The sequence below is a fragment of the Protopterus annectens genome, chromosome 6.part0 (genome assembly GCF_019279795.1).
Source record: "Protopterus annectens isolate FY-2018-M chromosome 6.part0, PAN1.0, whole genome shotgun sequence".
NCBI classification, from domain to species: Eukaryota; Metazoa; Chordata; order Ceratodontiformes; family Protopteridae; genus Protopterus; species Protopterus annectens.
The window spans coordinates 1,247,721,115-1,247,743,053 of NC_056737.1; the positions used below are offsets into that span (position 1 = coordinate 1,247,721,115).

Consider the following 21,939-nt stretch of genomic DNA (forward strand, 5'->3'; position numbering starts at 1 on the left):
ATTTTCATACTTTACCAAGAAAACAAGGCATGCCAAACCTACCACAAAACCAGAGGGCAGAGGCTATCAAGCAAATCTCTCTGCTGACTCGGATGAAAGCAATAGAAAGAGTTCCACAACAAGAACAAGGCCAGGGGTTTTACTCAAGACTGTTCCTTGTTCCAAGAAAAGAATCTCAATGGAGACCAATACTGGATTTGTCTGCATTAAACACCTTTCTCATAGTACCAAAGTTCAAAATGCTGACTCTACAGCAACTCCTTCCCATGCTGGGCAAGGGGTCTTGACTGATTACTCTGGACCTCAAGGAGGCATACCTGCATGTCCCTATCAGACACAGCTGCAGAAGATACCTCAGATTTCTTGCAGGGCCAGAGCATTATCAATTCTCAACATTGCCATTTGGCTTATCTACTGCGCCCAGAGTATTCACAAAATGCCTGGCTTCAGTAATTGCTCATTGCAGGCTCCAGGGGATCCAAATTTACCCGTACCTGGACGACTGCCTCATACAAGCGGACGACAAATTGATGTTGACAAAAAACTTGGACTATGTCATACGATTACTTCAAGCTCTGGGATACACAGTCAACTTCCAAAAGTCAAGACTTCAGCCTTCCCAGCAAATAATCTTCTTAGGAGCCAAATTAGACACAGCCTCTCAAATGGCTTACCTAACAGAAGACAAGCAAGAGAAGTTAACTCATTATTTCAAAGGTTTGGCAAAACTTACTCAGATGACTGCAAGGAGATTCCTACAGGCCCTGGGTTACATGGCATCCTGCATTCTCCTGGTTCCATTAGCAAGACTACACATGAGAAAGCTTCAGTGGTGCCTAAAAAGCCTATGGTCTCAGCACAGCAACAACTTAGAGACAAACATACCGCTCATTCCATGCCTACAAAAGGAATTCCTATGGTGGGCCTTGGTAAGCCAGGCAAACACAGGTATGTCATTCAGAAAACCACAGATAACACAGACCATGACCACAGACGCCTCAGACCTTGGATGGGGGGCGCACATGGAAGGCAGGTGCATACAAGGACAATGGTCCACAAAGGAAGCACATCTGCATATAAACCAAAAGGAAATGCTGGCAGTAATGCATGCCATCGAGGCCTTTCAACACCAACTTCAGCAAGGCCATTTACTGATACGGACAGACAACACCACTGTGATGTGGTATATAAACAAGCAAGGGGGCACCCATTCTTACCCCCTTTGCAGACTGACAATGCATCTTTGGGAAAAATCACTGAGCCTAAACATTCAGTTACAATCCCAGTTTGTTCCAGGCAAAGACAATGTGCTGGCGGACAGCCTAAGCAGGAATTTCACAGATCCACATGAGTGGAGCTTACATCCGAAGATCTTCACACAGCTCACTTCGACATGGGGCAGGCCAGAAGTAGACCTATTTGCCTCTCACCTCAACCATCATCTACAAAAATTCTGCTCAAGGACATACCACCCACAAGCTTGGAAAATAGATGCTCTCTCATTCAACTGGAACTTCCTAAAAATCTATGCATTCCCACCTCTGCCACTGATGACCTCAGTATTACTAAAGATCAAAGCAGAGAGACCCAAGGGGATCCTAATAGCTCCGGACTGGCCAAGACAACACTGGTATCCACTACTACGGAGCATATGTCACACCAAGAAGTGGGCCCTTCCCCAATGGCCTCTACTTTTGACTCAACACAACTTCAAAACAGTGCATCCAAACCTTCAGACACTGCAGCTAACAGCCTGGGAGATCCCATGAATAACCTCAACCTATCTCTCTCCAAGGAAGTTCAGCGGATACTAACAGAGGCTCGAAGACCATCCACCAGAAAGGTTTACTTAGCAAAATGGAAGAGATTCAGCATTTGGAATACCAGCAAGGGACATGATGCATCATTGTTGAACATCCCACTCATCCTGGAATATTTGGCAGATATGCTAAAGAATGGACTCTCATATTCTTCCATAAAGATACATGCATCAGCTATTTCAGCTAGATATAACACTGATCCGCCTGTCTTTTCACATCCTTTGCTAAGGCAATTCCTCAGGGGAATCAAGAACATTAAGCCACCAAGAAAGGCTCCAGTGCCAGCCTGGGACCTCAATTTTGTCCTAGAAAAAATGATTCTACCTCCATTTGAGCCAGCAGCTTCAGTTGACTTGCAATTTCTCTCATGGAAGACAGCTTTCCTGTTGGCAATTACCTCAGCAAGAAGGGTTTCAGAACTACAGGCCCTAATGGCAATACCACCATTCATAATTTTCCACAGAGACAGGGTTTCATTAAGGACCAACCCTACTTTTATGCCAAAGGTGGTATCTAGGGTTTCTTTAAATCAAGCTATTCATCTGCCTGCTTTCTTCCCCAATCCTGAGAATAAGGGGGAAAGACTGTTACATACCTTGGACATTCACAGACAACTTCGATACTACCTGGACAGAACCAAGACCAGTAGGAAGTCTGAACAACTTTTTGTAGCTTACGCCCCTGCAGTCCAAGGAAAAGCAATTTCAAAACAGACTATTTCAAAATGGATTGGACATTGCATCAGATTCTGTTATTCCTTTCATGGAAAGACTGTTCCAACCAATGTCAGACCACATTCCACCAGAGCTACAGTCACCTCTACAGCATTCTTAAGAGGGGTGCCTACTAAGGACATTCTAGAAGCTGCTACATGGAGCTCCGTGCATACATTCTCCAAACACTACAATCTCCCTCTATACTCCAGATCCAGAGCAGGCTTTGCTTCGGCAGTCCTGCAGGGTTTGATTGCCTCACCATCTTTTTCCTAGAGCTTTCCTCCTCCCCCAGCTAAGCTATGGTATTCTACCCATATGTTATGACTGCAGTTGCATTCTTGAAGGACATAGTACAGTTTTGTACCTACCATAAATGTAGATGTCCGATAGATATGCAACTGCAGTCGGATTTTCCCTCCCTCCATACCCCTCTATGCCTAGGGTCCACTCCTATCCCTGTTTCTCTTAGCTGGGGATATCTGTTATGGTGTATCTGTTTATTGCTCATTTATTTGTCTGGAATCCTGTTTTTGTCTTCCAATTTGATTACAGCCTCCCTTGGAGGGCACCTGGCATCTGGGGCAAGAAACACTGAAGAAAATGGCGTCGGCTGATGCTTATGTACTCCAGCCGCTCTGACGTCGGAGAGAAATGCGACATCAGCCGACGTCGGACCCAGACTTTGGAATCCGGCCGACCGAGGGCTGCCTGAGGCAGGACAACCCATATGTTATGACTGCAGTTGCATATCTATCGGACATCTACATTTATGGTAGGTACAAAACTGTACTTTTCTACTCCAGACTTTTTCTGGTACCCAGAAAAGAGGACACCTGGTGCCCTATCATCAGTCTATCCATTCTAAACACCTTCCTGTTGATACCAAAATTCAAAATGCTCACCCTCCAGCAACTACTACTTATGCTCTCCAAGAATGCTTGGCTAGCCACCCTAGACCTAAAAGAGGCCTACCTCCATATCCCAATCAGAGAATCATACATGAAATATCTATGTTTTAGGGCAGAATCTCTGCACTTTTAGTTCTCTGCGCTTCACTTTGGCTTATCTACTGCTCCCAGAGTTTTCACCAAATGTCTGGCTCCCGCCATTGCTTTTTGCAGACAAAGAAATCTATAAATTTACCCATACTTAGACAACTGCCTGATTCAGGCAGACATTCAGGAAAAGCTGCTCAAGCACATGGCCTTTGTAAAGTCCCTACTGTCCTCCCTGGGGTACACTTTCCATGAAAAGAAGTCCAAACTAGTACCCACTCAAAGGATTACATTCCTCGGAGCAAGCCTGGACGCAGCATCCCAGATGGCATTCCTTACACCAGAACAGCAAACTTACCTGACAGCCTACTTCTCTCAACTAGCCACCAGAACCCAGTTATCTGAAAGGGAAATCCTGCAAGCTCTGGGGTTCATGGCATCTTGCATCCTTTTCATTCCACATGCTAGACTGCATATGAGGAAACTTCAATGGTACCTAAAAAGCCGTTGGTGTCAGCACTCTCAAGACCTAGAAACTCTTATACCTATGATACCTTGCCTAAGGATAGATTTTCTTTGGCAGGCAGCAGCATGCTCCCTCAAAAAGAGACTACCTTTCTCACCACCCCCTGCTGCCTGGACCATCACCACAGACTCATCAGACTGTGCCTGGGGTGCACAACTGTATGGCAGGTACATACAGGGCCAATGGAGCCCACAGCAAATACATCTGCACATGAACCAAAAAGAGATGTTAGTTGTCCAGCATGCACAGACAGCTTTCAGGCCCCTTCTCTCCCCAGGGGCTCTCTGATCAATACAGACAACAGCACTGTGATGTGGTATATCAACAAGCAAGGAGGGACTCACTCCTATCCTTTCTGCAGGCTCGCCATGACCCTTTGGCACACAGCCTCAGCCATGCAACTACACTTGTTAGCACAATTCCTGCCAGGCTCACGAAACTCTCTGGCAGACAACTTAAGCAGAAATATTCTAGACCCACACGAGTGACAGCTAGACCAAATAACCTTCACCCTAATAAATCAGAAATGGGGCACCCTGGAGGTCGACCTCTTTGCTTCCCACTCCAACCATCAGCTCAGGAGGTTCTGCACCATGGAGCCTCACCAAAGTGCCTGGAAAGTGGCTGCCCTATCCTTCCCCTGGGTCAAACTCTCAGTCTGTGCATTTCCTCCTCTAATTCTCATTACCATGGCACTGCTCAAAGTAAGGGAGGAAAACCAAGGACAAATCTGATTGCTCCAGACTGGCCTCACCAGCACTGGTACCCACTGCTGTGCAGCCTGTCCAAACTGCCACCATGGCATCTCCCGCAGACCCCAACCCTCCTGACCCAGACGCAAGGAGAATTCATGCATCCCCGATTGCAGACCCTCAGTTTGGTAGCCCAGCTTATCCCCTGACTACTGATCAAGCTGCCAATCTCAGTAAACAGGTTCTAGATGTTAAATATGAGGCTAGACGCCCTAGCACTAGAAAGTCTTATGCTGACAAATGGAAAAGGTTCTGCACTTGGATTCAAGCTAAGGGAGCCAATACGGCGCAGCCCTCCCTACCACTCATCCTGGATTACCTAGCTAACCTGCTTCACAGTGGTCTCTCCTTTTCCTCTATTAAAATTCATGCCTCCGCTATCTCTGCTCATTTCAACACTGAGCACCCTCTTTTCTCACACTCTCTCATTAAAAAGTTCCTAAGAGGGGCTAGCAACTTGAGGCCACCCAGAAGAGCACCTACACCAGCTTGGGACCTAAACTTTGTGTTGGAAAAGCTCACCCTGCCCCCCTTTGAACCAGCATCCTTAGCAAAGTTAAAGTTTCTTTCCTGGAAGACAGCCTTGCTACTGGCCATCACTTCAGCCAGAAGAGTATCCGAGCTACAAGAACTCATGGCTGTAGAGCCCTTCATCATCTTCCATGCTGACAGGGTGTCCCACAGGACAAACCCATCCTTCATGCCCAAAGTGGTGTCCAGTGTGGCTCTCAACCAATCCATTCATTTGCCCACTTTTTTCCCTAACCCACAAAACAAGAGGGAAAGGATCCTGCACTCTCTAGATGTACACAGACAGCTCAGAGTCTACCTAGGCAGGACTAAATCATTCAGAAAGACTGATCAATTGCTAGTCAGCTTTGCTGCAGGGGCAGAGGGCAAAGCCATATCCAAACAAACAATTTCCAAATGGATAGCACGCTGCATCCATTTCTGTTACAAGCAACATGTGAAACCTCCCCCTAAGAGGGTCAGGACTCACTCTACCAGAGCAGCTTCCACCTATGCAGCATTCCTCAGATGAGTCCCCACCAGGGACGCCCTGGAGGCTGCCACATGGACATCTGTCCACACCTTCAGCAAGCATTACCACCTGCCTTTCTTCCCCAAATCCAGGGCAGGCTTTGCCACTGCAGTCTTGTAGGGCATCCTAGCCAGTCCCTAGTCTTCCTGTCTGCCTACACCCTTCTCCTCAGCTTTGGGAATCAACCCAAATGTGATGACTACAACAGTGAAACACGAAGAACATAGTACGGTTGTGTACACTTACCATAAATGTAGATGTTCGAGTGTATTCACTGTTGTAGTTCTGGTTTCCCTCCCTCCATCCCCCTTTTCTTCTCTCTGTCTCACCATACCAGGAACTTTTGATATTTACCTTTTACAGGTGGGGTTCTTCCACCATATCCTGGCTTCCACTCCTGACAGAGCAAGAAAAACTGATGTAATGGCGTCGGCTGCCTTACTTTATACTACTGACGACCAGACATCAGTCCTGATGCGACAGCAACCGATGCATAAATACTAAGCCTCTGGTATTCAGGCTGGCCGAAGGCTACCTTGGAAGGGATAACCCAAATGTGATGACTGCAACAGTGAATTCACTCGAACATCTACATTTATGGTAAGTGTACACAACTGTACTTTCTCAAGATCTGTGTGAGTTACCATCTTCTGGCATCAAATCATATTTCTCTATCTTTTTGGCATGTCTACCTGTAACTCCACACTTGTCTTTCTATTTATTTAAACAATTCTTGAAAGATGTTTTACTCAAGGCCACTGAGAAAGAAGGTGGATCTTTTTTGGGACCTTAAATTTATGATAAAAAAACTAACCGTGTCTTTGTTTCATTTGAGCCCATTTATGTGATGGATTCACAGTTCATTACTTGGAAAAGTGTTTTCCTCATTGTTGTGACTTCTGCAAGAAGAATGTCATGGTGTGTGAATGTCTAGTAATCCATAAGGAAAGAGTTACTTAAGAAGAAATCCTTCATTTATAGCCTAAGTAGTCTCAGAGTTTACTTTGAATGAAGCCATCAGTTTCCCACTGTGTTGCACAGAATCTTAAAACCAGGAAGAAAAGATTCTACAAGAAAAGAGAATACGAGTGTTCAGCCTGAAATGAAATCTACCCACCATATGACCATTGGACCTTTTGATGTTCTGAATTTCATGGAGTTAGAATATTCTATGAAGTGCATGGTGATTTGGATAATGCTGTCTCCACAAGTATAAGGCTGAAAGATGGCTTCTGGGTGATTCAGTCACAAGATCTGAGAAGCGTATCTCAGTTGAAGTTTTCTTATCAACCATGAGCAAAAATTGGAATTCAAAAACTGAAACATGAGAGAATTTAATAATTACATGGCCCTTGTAGTAACTTGGAGATGGTTAGATAGTGCTACTCACAAGTGATAGTTCCATCTGGATTTGTGATAGAACATGAAAGAATCCGTATCCATGTGTAGAAATAACCATACATTGCACAAAACTAATTGCATTTTTGTGAAGTTTTTATGGTCATGCTACGATTTCATATCTGCATGAGCTGCAGATGAGCATGTGACATAAAATATGCATAACAATAGATCTGGAGTAGGGACTTCATTTGTCAGCAACCTGTGGGTCTTGGATCCGATATCGGATCCGAGCCGGCAACTATTTATACAGCTATGGATCCGAGCTCCTAGCTCCTCCCCTCACCCATAATCCCCTGCCAACCCCAAATGACCTCAGATCTAGTTTTCCGCTCTAGAGTGTGTCAGCTGGATTTAGAGCTGCTGGCGATTTTTGAGATAAGTGTTCCTATTTTATCTCTTTAGCCCTTTTTTTCTGTCAAAAATTAGTGTGTGTATATTAGGCTTCCCTTTAGTCTGTTCTTTTTTGAATTTTTTAGTGTTACCCTCCCCTCACTGGTCGTTAGTGTGTGATTGTGTGTGTTTGCGTTTGGGGCCTTGTGTGTTTCAGTAGTGTTTCTTACTTTTGGGACATGTCTGAGGCCCCAAAGCCTATTTTTTCTAAATGCACCGAGTATGGCCATAAGCTCTCCCCAGTGGATGGCCACACTCTGTGTGTTCGGTGCCTTGGGGTTGAACACCTGTCCTCAGGATGCACGATTTTTGTAGGGTTCAACCCCAGGGCACTGAAAGAGCGGAGGTCAAAGCTGGTCCTGGCAGGACTTTTACCCACGGAGTCAGCTTTGGCCTCCGCTACTCCCGTGGCACCTTCCCAGTCTGTGGTGGTGGCCACTCCTTCCCCCTTCCTCCGGCCAGGATTCAAACTCCCACTAAAGCGCTGGAGGACAGGGAGACCAGGAGGGAGAAACAGAGGGAGAAGCACCACAAGCAGCGGGCCGAAGCCTCCACTTCGGCCCCCCCCCCCAGCTAAGCGGGCTTCTCCCTCCATGCCTTCCAGGTCTCCTCCTCCTTGGCTCTGATCACCTTGCTTCTCCCCGGGACCGGAGGAGGAGGAGACCCGATCTCAGTTGAAGTCATCGGGGCGGCACTCGAGGCAGGCCTCGTCGAGATCCACTTACAGCCTGTCTGATGCAGACTTGGACCGGATAATGAGAAGGTTCATCCAGGCCCAGCTGCAGATAGGAGTGCTCCTGCCTCCCCCCCCCATTTGGGGGGGGGGGACTCGACACCCTTTTTTGCTCCGATAGCGCCTTCTCCGACCCGCTTTCCAGGTTCTGAGCACTTGGAGCTGGGCAGTGTTGGAGCCGGGGGTGGGTCGGCGCCGACAGTACTGGGTACTTCAGATCTGACCCTACCCTCGAGTCTGTCGGTTCCATCGTCGGATCCTCTCAGAGCCGTGGCCCAAGCTACGGATCCGAGGGATTCAGTGTGCCTTCGGCTCCGTCCAGGTCGGATCCATTATGTGTTTGAGAAATAGATTCAAGAAATTCATCTGAAGAGTGGAGCAGAAGGGGTGAATTTCTAGGATGCATTCTGAGAACATTGAACAGATGGTTGCACACTCATAATTCTCATGTGACATATGGGGAACTTTATCTGCCATAATACATTACCAGATTAAAAAAGTGTGACAGTGTGACGTGTCTCACAGATTCGAGGGCTGTAGGTGAATTTGTGTTGCACTTCACTTCTGACTGCCATTTGTGTCCTCTGAAAGGTGAGCTGCATCTTTTAAAACTGTTAGCTAGATTGCAGTGTGGAATTGTGATGACTGCCACATGTGTGGCAAAGCAAAGTTTCTTTAGTTATAGCTACAAGGTTGTCACATGCAGACCTCAGTGCAGTAATCGTATTTTTCAGTCATTTTCATGGTGTAGCCAGAGCACTACATGTATTGGAAGATTATTGTGTCAATAAGATTCTGTGAATTAAACAAGCTCAGTAAGTCAAAGATCTGGTAAGCTTCTGACCCATTAGTCATTTCATGTCTTTCTATAATAGTATGATGGATCTGTCACAAAAAATGTCTCAAGAGTTGGAATGAAAAGTACCCCTACACACAAACACACACGGTTGCACACATGCACAGACAGACACACACACACACACACACACACACACACACACACACACACACGCGAGCGCGCACACATACGCACACACGCGCACACACATACGCAAACGCACGCGCACACACATGCACACGTGTGCACACACGCACGCACACACACACACACACACACACACACACACACACTCTGTCTCTTACAACTGCTAATCATGTAAAAACATGCAAAGCATAATATTCCAGGGGTAGAAGAGAACCCTTAAAGTACTTAAGTATTATTTGTATTATTTACTTTTTAAAAGTATAGATTTTCATTCCATGTTTCGGGGAATCAGCTTGTTAAATTTTAAGATCAAAAGTAAGTAAAGAGAATGCAAGTGTTTAGTGTGAAATTAAATCAATTCACCACCACATGTATCTGTGGGACCTGAATTATTTTCAAAAGGCTTTTAAAGGAATATCTTTAGGCATTTGTTTAATGTTAGATTTGCTACAAAGACACATTGGTTCATGTTACATATTCCTCATCTCCTGAGGATGCACAACCTTTCCATTTTGTAGTACATATTTTGTGTGTCACAAATAGACAAGATTGAAAGCATCTTACCTTTCTGCATACTTTGTCTTATCTGAATGCTTTCATAACATTAGATCTGACTTCAGTCGTCCTGTTTAACTAGTTCTATGATTCTGTTTGTACTCTGTCCGATTCAGTATTTTTCATTATTTTCTTCATGCTGGGGTATGTGTGTGCATCTGTAATAGTGTGTCCTGTGATGTCATTTGTCAACTGTATAAGCACACACATTTTCTTTGGCAACCAATTCATTTTTTTTTTTTTTGCCACCCAAAGAGTTCAGATCTTTGACCCTTATTAACAATAAGAGTTACTGTATTTGCTTCTTGCCATACTAGTGAGAGGGTCCCTCTACATGCCTGATTTGCAGCTTTGTTCACCTGGAACTTTCTCCAAAGGTAAAGACTTCTAGTCTTCTCAGGTGTGGATATCATCCCAAATATGCAGCAATACTGGTTTTCTATGTTTATGAGATAAATACGTGTAAATTCTAAATTTGAACTGAATACTAACCAGGCAATCCCTATAAACAAAAACATAGACTGATGAGTTAAAGTTACACAGAAGATGAGACCGTCAGGTCTGAGGGTGTCCAGTGTACTACTGGGGAAGACCAGAGAAGGTCAAGTAGTGATAGAGTTTACAACACAGATGGATTAAAGCTGGAAGGATATTAATCTTCTGAGGTGCTGAGAGATGAAAGAAAAGTCCAGTGCTGCAAAGAGCTATAAACCAATGTAAACATGACGTGGTTAACATAACAAGAATAAACAGTAATGCCATAGGAATTAGTAAATGAAAATGCACTGATATGGGTCATATTAGCACAGATAATCATCAGACTCATGTCTGTCATCATTACAAGGCAGTGTAGACTGGAAAAGGTCAAGTTATATTCCAGTCTCAAAAAGGGCAACTGTGAAGAGTGCTCAAAGTGTTGAACTGTTGATGTTGTTTCACACGGTAGCAAAGTAATGATCAAAGATCTACAAGAGAGACTCCACCAACATATGGATTAAAAACACAGATGTACAAACTGGAAGTAGAAGGGGTAGTGCAACCATCGATCAGATTGCTGAGAGAAATAATAACTTCTGATACACAGATGTTATCGCTGATGGCTGAAAGTGAGGAAGAGGTCAAGAGTCTGTTAATGAATGTGAAATTAGAAAGCACAAAATCTGGCTTGTTGCTCAATTTCAAAATAAATAAATAAATAAATAAAATCATGCCATCTAGCTCTATAAATTCTATGCAGAGAGTTGGGGAAGAAGCCGAGGCAGTAACAGATTTTATTTTCATGGACTCAAGGTATCTACAGATGATGATGACAACAGCCATGAAATTAAAAGATGCTTGCTTTTTGGAGGAAAAGCTGTAGCAAATCTGGATAAGGTTTTAAAGAGCAAAGACATCATTGCATTGTCAACAAATGCTGATATAGTCAAAGCTGTACTTTTATAGGAAAAATAGGAGGTTACTAGGCTAATGGCCCTAGGTCCTGTACAAGCATAGCCAAAAGTTTATCCCCAAAAAGAAACCTCAGTCAGCACCTGTTTCCCATGTCAATGAGGAGCACAGGTGGAACCCCTGGTACAAATTTATGGTTTCCCATCCACTCATCAAGGTTGTGCTTAAAAAGGGTCAGTGAGGTACTCTGTTTGATGTGTATGGGAAGTCTATTCCAGAGACAGGGCAGCCTCTGGGAGACAAACCTGGCTCTCCAGCAGGTTTTGTTGATGTTGCGTATTAGATTCAGGCCTTTCAAGTGGGTAATGCATGAGGAGTTAGATTTACGGATATGGAGCATCTGTAGTAGGGCAGGGTCTGAGATTGCCGTGTAGGTGAGAAACAAATGACATCTGAGAAATCTGTACGATACCACGAAGAGTGATAGTGATTTGAGGCTGTCTGCATAGGACAGGTGTTAGAGACCATGGATTCTCTTTGTGAGGGTTTTCTGTGGCCTTTTGAGTTGGTGTAGATGTTTGGAGAGGTACATACCAAATGGGGTGTTATTCTCAATTATTGGTCTAATGAGGGAGGAGTATAGAGAGATAATAACTTCCTTTTTTCTGGATGCACTCCCTTTACTTATGAGATGAACCAAGTAAAAGGCTTTTCCAACCACTGCTGTTACATGATGGTCGAATGTCAGATTGTTATCAACCTGAGTACCCAGGTCTCTCACCACAGGCTGTGTGTTTAGGGGGTTGCCATTGATGTGGTAATCAGTAGGAGCTGTGTTTCTGCCAAATGGTATGATGGTACATTTATTGCGTTTAACTTAAGGCCATGACTTTGGCAGCAGTCATTAGTTGCTGTGAGACTCTCTTGCAGTATGTTAACATCATTTGAGGAGTTAATGACAGTACCAAATTTACAGTCATCTGCAAATTTGGCCAGCCTCAGGCCTTTTGTCTTTGCCTGGACCTCTAAGAAGTAGATGCCAAACAGTAAGGGGTCCCAGGACAGATTCCTGGGGAACTCCACTAGTGACAGGTCTACTATTGGAGGTGGAGGTGCCTATTTTGACCTGGAGAGTCCTATCAGAGAGCCAGTTGGCCACCCACTTGATGATATAGGGATTTACGCCAAGTTGTGTTGATGCCTGCGTGGGGGATTGCATCAAAGGCCTTGGCCAAGTCAAAGTAAGCTGTATGTACTGACTTTCTCTCATCCAGGGCCTTGGTGACAGTCTCAAAGAAGCCAACTAGGTTCAACAGGCAAGATCTGTCCTTGACGAATCTAAAGTGGGTGGGGTCAAGTGCTTGGAGATTGCCTATGTCCTTGTTTATGAGATCCATAATAATATGCTCCATGCCTTTACAGATCAGACATGTCAAGCTAATGGGGCGATAGTTTCCAGGGTCAGTAGTAGCACCACCTTTGTGCAAGGGGATGACAATGGCAGTTTTCCACTCTGCTGGAATGAAGGCTATACTTAGGCTGTTGTTGAATAGGGTGCTCAATAGCGAAGCCAGTTCTTGCTGGAGATGCTGCAGAATACAGCCTGGGATACTATCAAGTCATATAGAAGCTGTGTTCTTTGCCTTGAATAGGGCCTTTAACACTTGATCTACGGAGATGTGAGGTGCAGGACAAGTATTGGGGATATCAGAAGGGCCTTCGGGGTACAGGGGGTTGAAGTTTGCACTGAACCTATCTGCTAGCAGGTTGTCTAAGTCAACAGGATCAGTGTAAGTGATACTTTTGTGTACTTATTCAGAACAAACCTGGGCTTTGCCATGGAGATTCCTGACATAACTGAAGAAGGCTTTGTGGTTTCCCTTTGTTTCAGAGGCTAGTTTCGATTCATAATTGGCTTTGGAGGTTTTTACTAGTGATCTAATTTGCTTGTTGAGGCTAAGGAGCGAGTTTTTCCATTTGGATTTTGTTCCTGTTTACCCTTAGACAACAGTTACTTCCTTTTGTTGTAAAGCCTGTTGATAGAGGATGTCCACCAAACAGGTCTGTTTTTCCTTGAGGACCAGGTTTTAGTTTTGTTGTGTATGACTGAGTCTATGCAGTTGTGCAGGTGCTTGTATACTGCATTGGCATACTGTTCAACATAGTTGTCTGCATCCTCTGAGGGGGGCAGTGGTGTGAAGCTACAGATACCATCCCTTAGGAGGTTGTAGTCAGCTTTTGATCATCTGCAGCAATTGGAGAGACCCCAAAAGTTCCTCACCAAAAGGATAAAGGGACTCCAAAATCTGTCATATGCTGCCAGATTGAAGAAACTCCAGCTCTATTCAGTCGCATACCGTCTGCTCAGAGGTGACATGTGCCTGACATACAAGGCCATGTCCAACCCGGAATTAATGGACATGCTCCACCTCAAAAAATCCAAATCCACCAAAACCACTAGAGCAAGCGACTTAAACCTTAGCACGGATATAAATAGGACGTGCTGGAGGGATAGATTTATCACTCAGAGACTCCCTATGCTGTGGAATAAAATCCCGGTCCATGTGAGGCAGAGCACCTCGCTGACTCTGTTCAAGAGAAATCTAGACCTGTGGATGGGAGATCGTAGGTTTACCCCAGGAATCATCTCTGGGTCACTGCTGGACAGAGGCACAACAAACTAATGGGCACAGTATTTTTTCATATAAGGGGTGGCGTAAGCCACAATAATTTGGGCTAGGCTTATAAATGCCTTAGGGCAGATAGCCTAGTATAAACCTATGAACCTATGAAAAGTTGTTTAGCTTGACTACAGCTGGGGGGGGGTTGAATGGGATAGAAACTTCGACTGAGACAGTCCAATGATCTGAATTCACCAGGGAAGAACTTACTATGCGAGTGGTGCAGCAGTCGCCCATGTTGGTGAGAACCGAGTCCAGAATGTTATCTCCCCTTGTGGGGGATGAGACAAGCTGATCTAGTGCATTAGAATTGATGAAGTAAAGGAATTGTTGAGTGAGTGCATTAGTGCAGGAATAGTTCACCCAGTCTATGGTGGGGTAGTTGAAGTCACTAAGGATCAGGGTGTTAGGTGGTACCTTGATGGAGTCAAGTAGATCCAGGTAAGAGGAGTGGGTGCCCTGAGTCATAGTGGGGGGTGTATAGCTGGCTATAACTTGGATGGGTGTCTTGCCAACTGTCAGTTGCACCTGGAGTAGTTCCAGTGCATTATGCTGGCAGACCAGTCTGGAGGTGTGCCTGTCCTTAATGAAGATAGAGACTCCACCACTCTTAGTCTTCCCTACCTCATTTTGGGGTTGGAATATGTGGAATGAGGTATAGCCTGGTAAAGCAGGGGTACTCTCCACAGCCCTGAACCAAGTTTCCATGTCTGCACCGACATCAACATCTTCTAGTGCAAGGATGGCCTCCAGTGAGTGCATTTTCATAGTAATACCATTGGCCTTATAGAGTTGTATTATATATGTGAGGTTTTATACTGGAAAATTTATACTTTTGATATGTGGTGTTGGAGGAAAATTATATGAAATGCAAGAAGGTCAAATCAGTTAGTACAGAAAATGAATCCAGGCAGCTCCACACAAGAAGAAGATAGGATTCTTTAGGGAAGACACTGATATGGGAAAGATTGCAGGCAAAAGAAGAATGGGTCGATAGACGGTAAGGTGGATAGATAGTGTTACTGATGTAAAGAATACATATATGCAAGAACTTAAATAAGTTCATATTAGCCATAGTCAATAAGGTCAGAAAGGAATATTCTACTTAACAACCAAAAAAATAAAATTTGTTTCATCGAAAAACACTTGTTTTTGTTCCATAAATGTTGACATTTCTGGTAGCCATTTGAAATGTAGGGATCCACTGGAGTGAATCCTGGAATATTTCCTGTTCTCTGAGGTATCACAGTCTTGGAGTAGGTATATATAAGTTCGAGGGTTGAGGGAGCTTGCCCTCAACACTGGGGAGGGCAGGGGGAAAAAGTTAAAAGGAAAAGAGTGATGTTTTACTTTTGCTGTTCTCCTGGATTTTCTGTCTTTTTTTTTTTAAGCTTATTGCCACTCTGCATTTTGAGTACTGGAATTTCAGTAGGGTGCTGCAATTTCATTATCTGTTTTGAGTTTTTATTTGGATATTTTTGACTTATTTAATGATTCCTAGAGTTTGTATTAATCTTCCCCATCCTTTTTTAGTCTCATTGCTAAAGGCCTTTGTCATTTATGGGCTGCTATCCCTGACCGATGACAGTGTGCTTTTTGGATCCTGATGACAAATGAAGTGGAAAGCATTTTGCTGTAGTGAGCATATAAATCATACTATTCATAAACATAATGCACAGTCACATAGATGCTTTTGCACATTTATATTAATATGCCTCCCATTATTACCTTAATTCAGAAATGGATTGTGGTAAGTAAGGCAGCATACAGATGAATGTTATATTCTGTGACTGGCATACCAGCCACATAGTAGCCAGAGACCAGACTTGTACTATAATCATCAGTGCTATTTTGCAGGCTAAATTGGTGTGCACCTTACTAAGTAAAGTTCTCTTTGGTGCTGTGCTCCATGGTCATACCACACAGCAGTTCATAAAAATCTTTCATTCATTAGGCATGATGGCAGAGTGTGGATTGTTACCATATTATGGTAATGAGGCAATATGGTGCTGTGGCAGCAACCAGTGGCTGAAGCTTAGGGTCACATTTTTGAAGCAAGTTTGCTTGCATTACTGGGGGAGTCTGTAATAAGTAGTTTCCTAGCATAAATAAATGTTTTGTGTTGCACTGATATAACTGAGCAGTACATCAGCAATGAAAAAGAATCATTGTGGTTACAGACAGATACCACCTGTAGGATTATGGCTGTAGTCCAGTAAGGTGGCATACTGGGACTAGAACATATGCAGTTGGTACAGTAGTTGTGATTGGAGTATAATTTTGTGGGGAGACAGTTGCACATGTACTCTTTGTGGAGTACTATGGATAAATTATGTGGTAACAATAAATGCCGAAAGTGTGATAAGAGACCTTGGGACACAGGTGGACAGTAGTCTCTCCTTTGATAATCACATTGCCACAGTGGTCAGGAAATCCTTCTACGTGGCTCACCTCATCACAAAAGGTTTCTCATCCAGAAAAAAAGAGGTCATTGTTCCCCTCTACTCATCACTCATTAGACCCATTATAGAGTTCAACTTCCCTTTTGATATGTACCTCACAAGACATCTACAACAACTGGAAAGGCCACAGAAATACCTCACAAAGAGGAGTACTGGCCTCAAACAGATGCCCTATGCAGACCATCTCAAAAAACTCCAGCTTTACTCCGTTGCATATCACCTACTCAAAGGCGATATCTGCCTAACATACAAAGCTATGTCAAACCCAGAGCTGTTGGACATGATCCACTTAAATAAATCCCAGTCCCTCTGAGCTACATGCTCTAGGGACCTAAACCTTGACACCACAATAAACAGAACATGCTGGAGGGATAGATTCTCCTGTCCCAGAGACTTCCCATACTCTGGAACAGACTACCTATCTATGTCAAACAGAGCTCCTCATTAGCACTCTTCAAGAAAAATCTTAATGATCGGATGGGAAATAGGAAATTCACCCCAGGGATCACTTCTGTGGCTCTGCTCGACAGGGGCACATGAAAACAATTTTTTTGGATGGCGAAAGCCAGGGTACCTTTTTGGCTAAGTTTATATAGGCCCTAGGGCTAATAGCCTAGTACCTACCTATGAACCTATGGCCAAAGCATTCAGGACTTTGATATGCAGTTTTGTTGCATACCAGTCCTAATCTATAGGACAAGTACTCCATGCATCCTGACAGAAAGTATTATTGGGGTGTACCAAATAATGACTATGATAATAAAGTAAATTGTTCTAGAAAGTTTAACAGTTTCATGATATAATTTATGAGGGCTTTTATAAAGAGAAAATATCAATTATAAAGTGAATCACTGTCCATTAAATGTTAGAATTTAATGGAAAAGCAATGAATAAAATAGTTTGTGTACTGGGGGATTGATTTATTGTTCTTATAAAAACGAAAATCCTTTTTTATGAGATGAAGTCCAGAACTTATATCTGTGACATTTAAGTCTGAATTCTGATCATTACTCTGATACCATGATACATTTTAATATGTCTGTACTTGCAGAATTAAAACAGATTCTTAAGTGAACAAATGGACAATATTATAAAGTATTAAATATAAGAAAACAATTTATAATAAATGGGTGCTCTTGTATAAAATGTCGAATTTCAAGAAGAATCTTTACTATTTTATAATAACTGGCAATTCCAAATCTGACATTGATTTTTGGTATTTTTCTTGGAAAACTGTTGTTTTTAATTATGTGGTTGGTGCCTTTGTAGGAAACACCTGTTTAGCACTTGATCTGTTCAGATTCTTCATATGCACCGTCACAACTGTTGAGAAAACATTTCTGTTTGATGCACAGTTCTGTGTCCTATCAATTAAAAAATGGAAGAAAATGAGCCCTAACATGTAATGTGACTTTTGCAAATGGTTAGTTGAGACTGGTATGAATCTGAGCACATTACTGTTTAAGAGCTGCATTCCATGCCACATTGTTGTCTACTGTTAGAGTAGTTTACCACCTGAAAACTAAATTTGAAATAACATTTGTAGTTATTTCCATAGTGTAAGATGCACACTAAACATCTATGTTGTTATTGCCTACAGATGGATCATCTGGCTTTGGAATATGTGCCCCATTCACAGCCCATATGCTTGGATATAAACCAGTCTGAAAATACTGTAAAACTGAACATCTGTGATTCCTCCAATGTCTACCAGAGATGGAAGTTCATGCATTACTACGTCTAATCAATAACCTTACTCTGTCCTATAAGAGAGAGTATTGCAGTGAAGAGGAATCGTGCACAACATTTGTGCATCACTGTATTTAATTGTGGCAGATTTTACTGTCACTCAACTAGAACTATATAAGAGACATTGGGTTTAAAAAACACCCTCTTAACACAGATTATTTTCAGAGTTATGTTTAGCAGTTTTATGTTTTATGTACATGACCTTAAGAGTAAACTCTGTAATGTCTTCCAGTTTAATTTAGGATGACTCCTTGTGTAGATTGTGGCAGGGAAAATGGTGCTGTCCATTTGTTTTCTTTCCTTTTAACAATAGAGTTGTTTTGCATGTGTTGTGAGTTCATCATTTTCACTCCTGTTGTCTTCATGTCCGTGCTTTACTCCTCAAAAGATTCTGCATTGCAGGGTGTTTTTTTAATTACTGGAATTAACTTTTTCATGTACTGTACTGGGACAATTATTGTTTTCTGCAAAATGTTTGATTTTTTTATTGCTGGAGTATCCAGTTTTGTAGAAGATAATTTTATTTAATAGTAATCAAATTCCTTGTGCCATTTGTTCCTGAAACAGAGCCAATTATATTTGCAATTTCTGTTTTTTTTTTTTTTTTGATTTGAAGATGCAATATGATATTTACCTTTACATTGGTAATGTGAATTAAAATTTTTATTAATAACTTGTTTGAAGTCCTTCTGTAACAGTATTCTGCCAGTTTATTACAAGCTGTATCACTGATGTGAGATAACTTTCCATGTATCTTCATTATGCAGAGTAACACGTATTCCATATTCTTGTTTTATCATGTAATACTGTCTATATTGTGGTAAGTCCCTGCATAAGTTGTACCACAGTAGGATACCTACATTACTATATTAGTAATCCATAGGGTTGCCACCTTTCGTTGTGGCTAAAACCGGAGTAAGGCCACACCCCCTCGGATCACAAGTATCCATGCCCACCCCCGCTTTTTCTCCCACACACACTCCGCCCATTTCATGACATGACCTCGACATCATCGGGCAGGCAACGCCCTCTTTTACTGTTCCTAATGCCTGCTTTCAGCTGATTTACTATGCTTTTCTGTAAAAAAAGCATAGTAAATCAGTTGATTTATAAACTCCGATAGTCTGTTTCCTTTTTTGAAACAGAATACCAGAGTTTGCACAGTGTTTTCTGGACTACTGGAGAATCAATTTGATTTCTGGATAGTCCGGAAAAAAAGCGGAGGAGTGGTAACCCTAGAATAAACTTCACTTGCTTCTAAGATACTTCTCTTTCAGAAGTGCATTTTCAGATGGCTCTTTTCCTCTGCTCGGGTTTAACTTCTGCTGATTATTTCAAGTAAGGTATTCACAGCTATGCAAATGCTTAATATCAGCACACCTGAAAGGTGAGGCATCCATGAAAGTCCAATATCAACCAGCTTGATTCTACAACTGCTTCTGAGTTCCAAGACTAAACTCTTCATAAAGTATCCTTCCCTGCAGACTTTTATATTTACATACTGACCTTCTTTGTTTTGGAGCTGACCAGGAGGACTGTATGAAAAAAAAAATATTGGGTAGACATAATCCAAAGTAGTGCTTTACTCCAGTAAAAAAATTCAAATAAATAAATGCATCATTAGTACACTAGTTGCTGTTAGTTGTCATCAAAACACTCAACAAACACACACACACCATACATTTTTAATCACTCATGACAACTAAATCTGAAGCACAGCATATATTATAGCAGTCATTGTAAACCCTGCCTGCAGAATACTTAAATTAACCCCAGTCATCCACATATCTAAATATATCATTAACGTCCTCCTGCACACACACACACACACACACACACACACGCACACACGCACGCACGCACGCACGCACGCACGCACACACACACACACACACACACACACACACACACACAAAACATTGTCTGTCTCAACCTCTTAGCACTAGAAATTGGGAAAAAAAAACTAAAATAACGGAAGGTGGAAACAAAGGCCCAAAAATAGGGGGCAGATTTTAATTTTAAATATTGCTTTTATAAACTAGCAAGGTTGTTAGAATAACAGGTTTTGTATTAGCAAGCATTTTCTCAAATTTAAGTTATTATTTAGTGACTTCGATCCTCAGTGATTTACCAGAAAAAAACACAATTGTCATGAAGAAAGACGAAAAATATCAGGTGAAAATTTGGACAGTTAACATGATATCACACACAAACACACACACACAGACACACAAGACCAAAAGGCTGTGTTTAACCATTGAACACAAATGTGGTGGGAGGGATCTATGAGACATCAACACCTACTTTTAAAATGCCTTAACAGCTCCAACAGCAAAACAGGGGTAAAAGGGTGGGGGATACACTAGAACATCATGGACTCATCTGGAAAGTGATGTGATGGCACCAACATTACTATGTAGATGGGAGGGGTGGGGTAGACCACAAGACACTGTGGAATACTTTAAGCACCACGATGGCACCAAAGTTACTATAAGAATTGGGGAATGTGATGAACCACTGTTCTCCAGGGCTAAAGTCAAGTGCCGTAACAGCACAAACATCATAAATGGAATTAGAGGGTGGAGGGCTATACTAGACGCTCAATGTTCTCCAGGGATAAAGTGAAGTGCAAAAGTGAAGTGCTGGAACAGCACAGACATCATAAGTGGAATCAGATGGAGGGGGGGGGGTTACACCAGACACTGAGGATAATTCTCTAAAGTGATGTACTAGCACCAGAATCATACTGAGAATCAGGGTGGGGAGATACTGTAGATGACCAGGGCCTAATACATATGTGCTATAATGACACTAAAGTATTACAGGGCTGAGGGAAGTACAGGAGAGTAGGTAGAATAAGGACAGGTATAAGGACTATGGTGTATTCTGCTGGGAACTGCATTGCAGTTAATTAACTATCATTGTTGAATTAGAAAGATGAGATTAATGAAACTAATATTAAAAGGATCTGGGGGATATTTTATTCATGGATTTTGGGGCTAGAATATAATCACATTCCAATGTATACAAATTTTCATTCAAGTAAGAGAAATGATATCTCGTAGTAGAATAGAGATTTGCTGAGATTATTCAGGGAATAAAAGAAATGTGTAGGATTAAGAAAGAAGTCCCTTCTGGTACTAATCTTAATCAGTATAAAAACAGTTGTAAATAACTAAGGAAAGCCACTGTAAACTCTAAAAGGAAATATGAATGTAATGTAGATAATTTTAATCTAGACAGTAAAAAAATATTCTCCATGCATGCTAGTCACCTTAAAAAGCAGCAGTCAGTTATTATCATGCATACTGTAAATGGATGTAACTTCCTACTAAGCAAAAAAGAAGTTCTATACAACCTTGCATCTCGCTTTTCAAGATATATGAGTAATCTGTGAACTAATGATTATACTGTCCTTATGACACTAACAACATCCATTTATTGAATAAGTTTAAGTAATCTTAGCTTTAAACAAAAATAGAAAAGGTATGGCCCCTGGTCCAGATGAAATTAATGGAGTGTTTTCATGAAACATAGAATCAAGTCTTGTTGTTTACCAAATGTGGTCATTTATGATTTGCAGTTACCCACCCTTAGACCATAATGCTTTTCCGAGGAGCAAAAGGCCAGTGTCTTATTTCCTTCTTAAAGGAAGATTGCATGTCGCATTGTTTGCTCCAGTGAGGAAGTTTGTCAAGTGACATTTGTCTCTCTACATTGATTTATCTGTTGAAGTAGGTTCA

General features: G+C 42.3%; 1 protein-coding gene across 1 annotated transcript in view; it reads left to right on the forward strand.

Moving 5' to 3' along the window:
- Window positions 1-18,869, forward strand: part of GALNT5 (polypeptide N-acetylgalactosaminyltransferase 5) — a 512,523-nt gene extending 493,654 nt beyond the window's left edge. Inside the window, exon 10 of the mRNA XM_044074838.1 lies at window positions 18,048-18,869. Within this exon, the coding sequence (XP_043930773.1) occupies window positions 18,048-18,191 (144 nt within the window). The 3' untranslated portion in view covers window positions 18,192-18,869. The remainder of the gene's footprint in view (window positions 1-18,047) is intronic.
- Window positions 18,870-21,939: the final 3,070 nt, after the last annotated feature.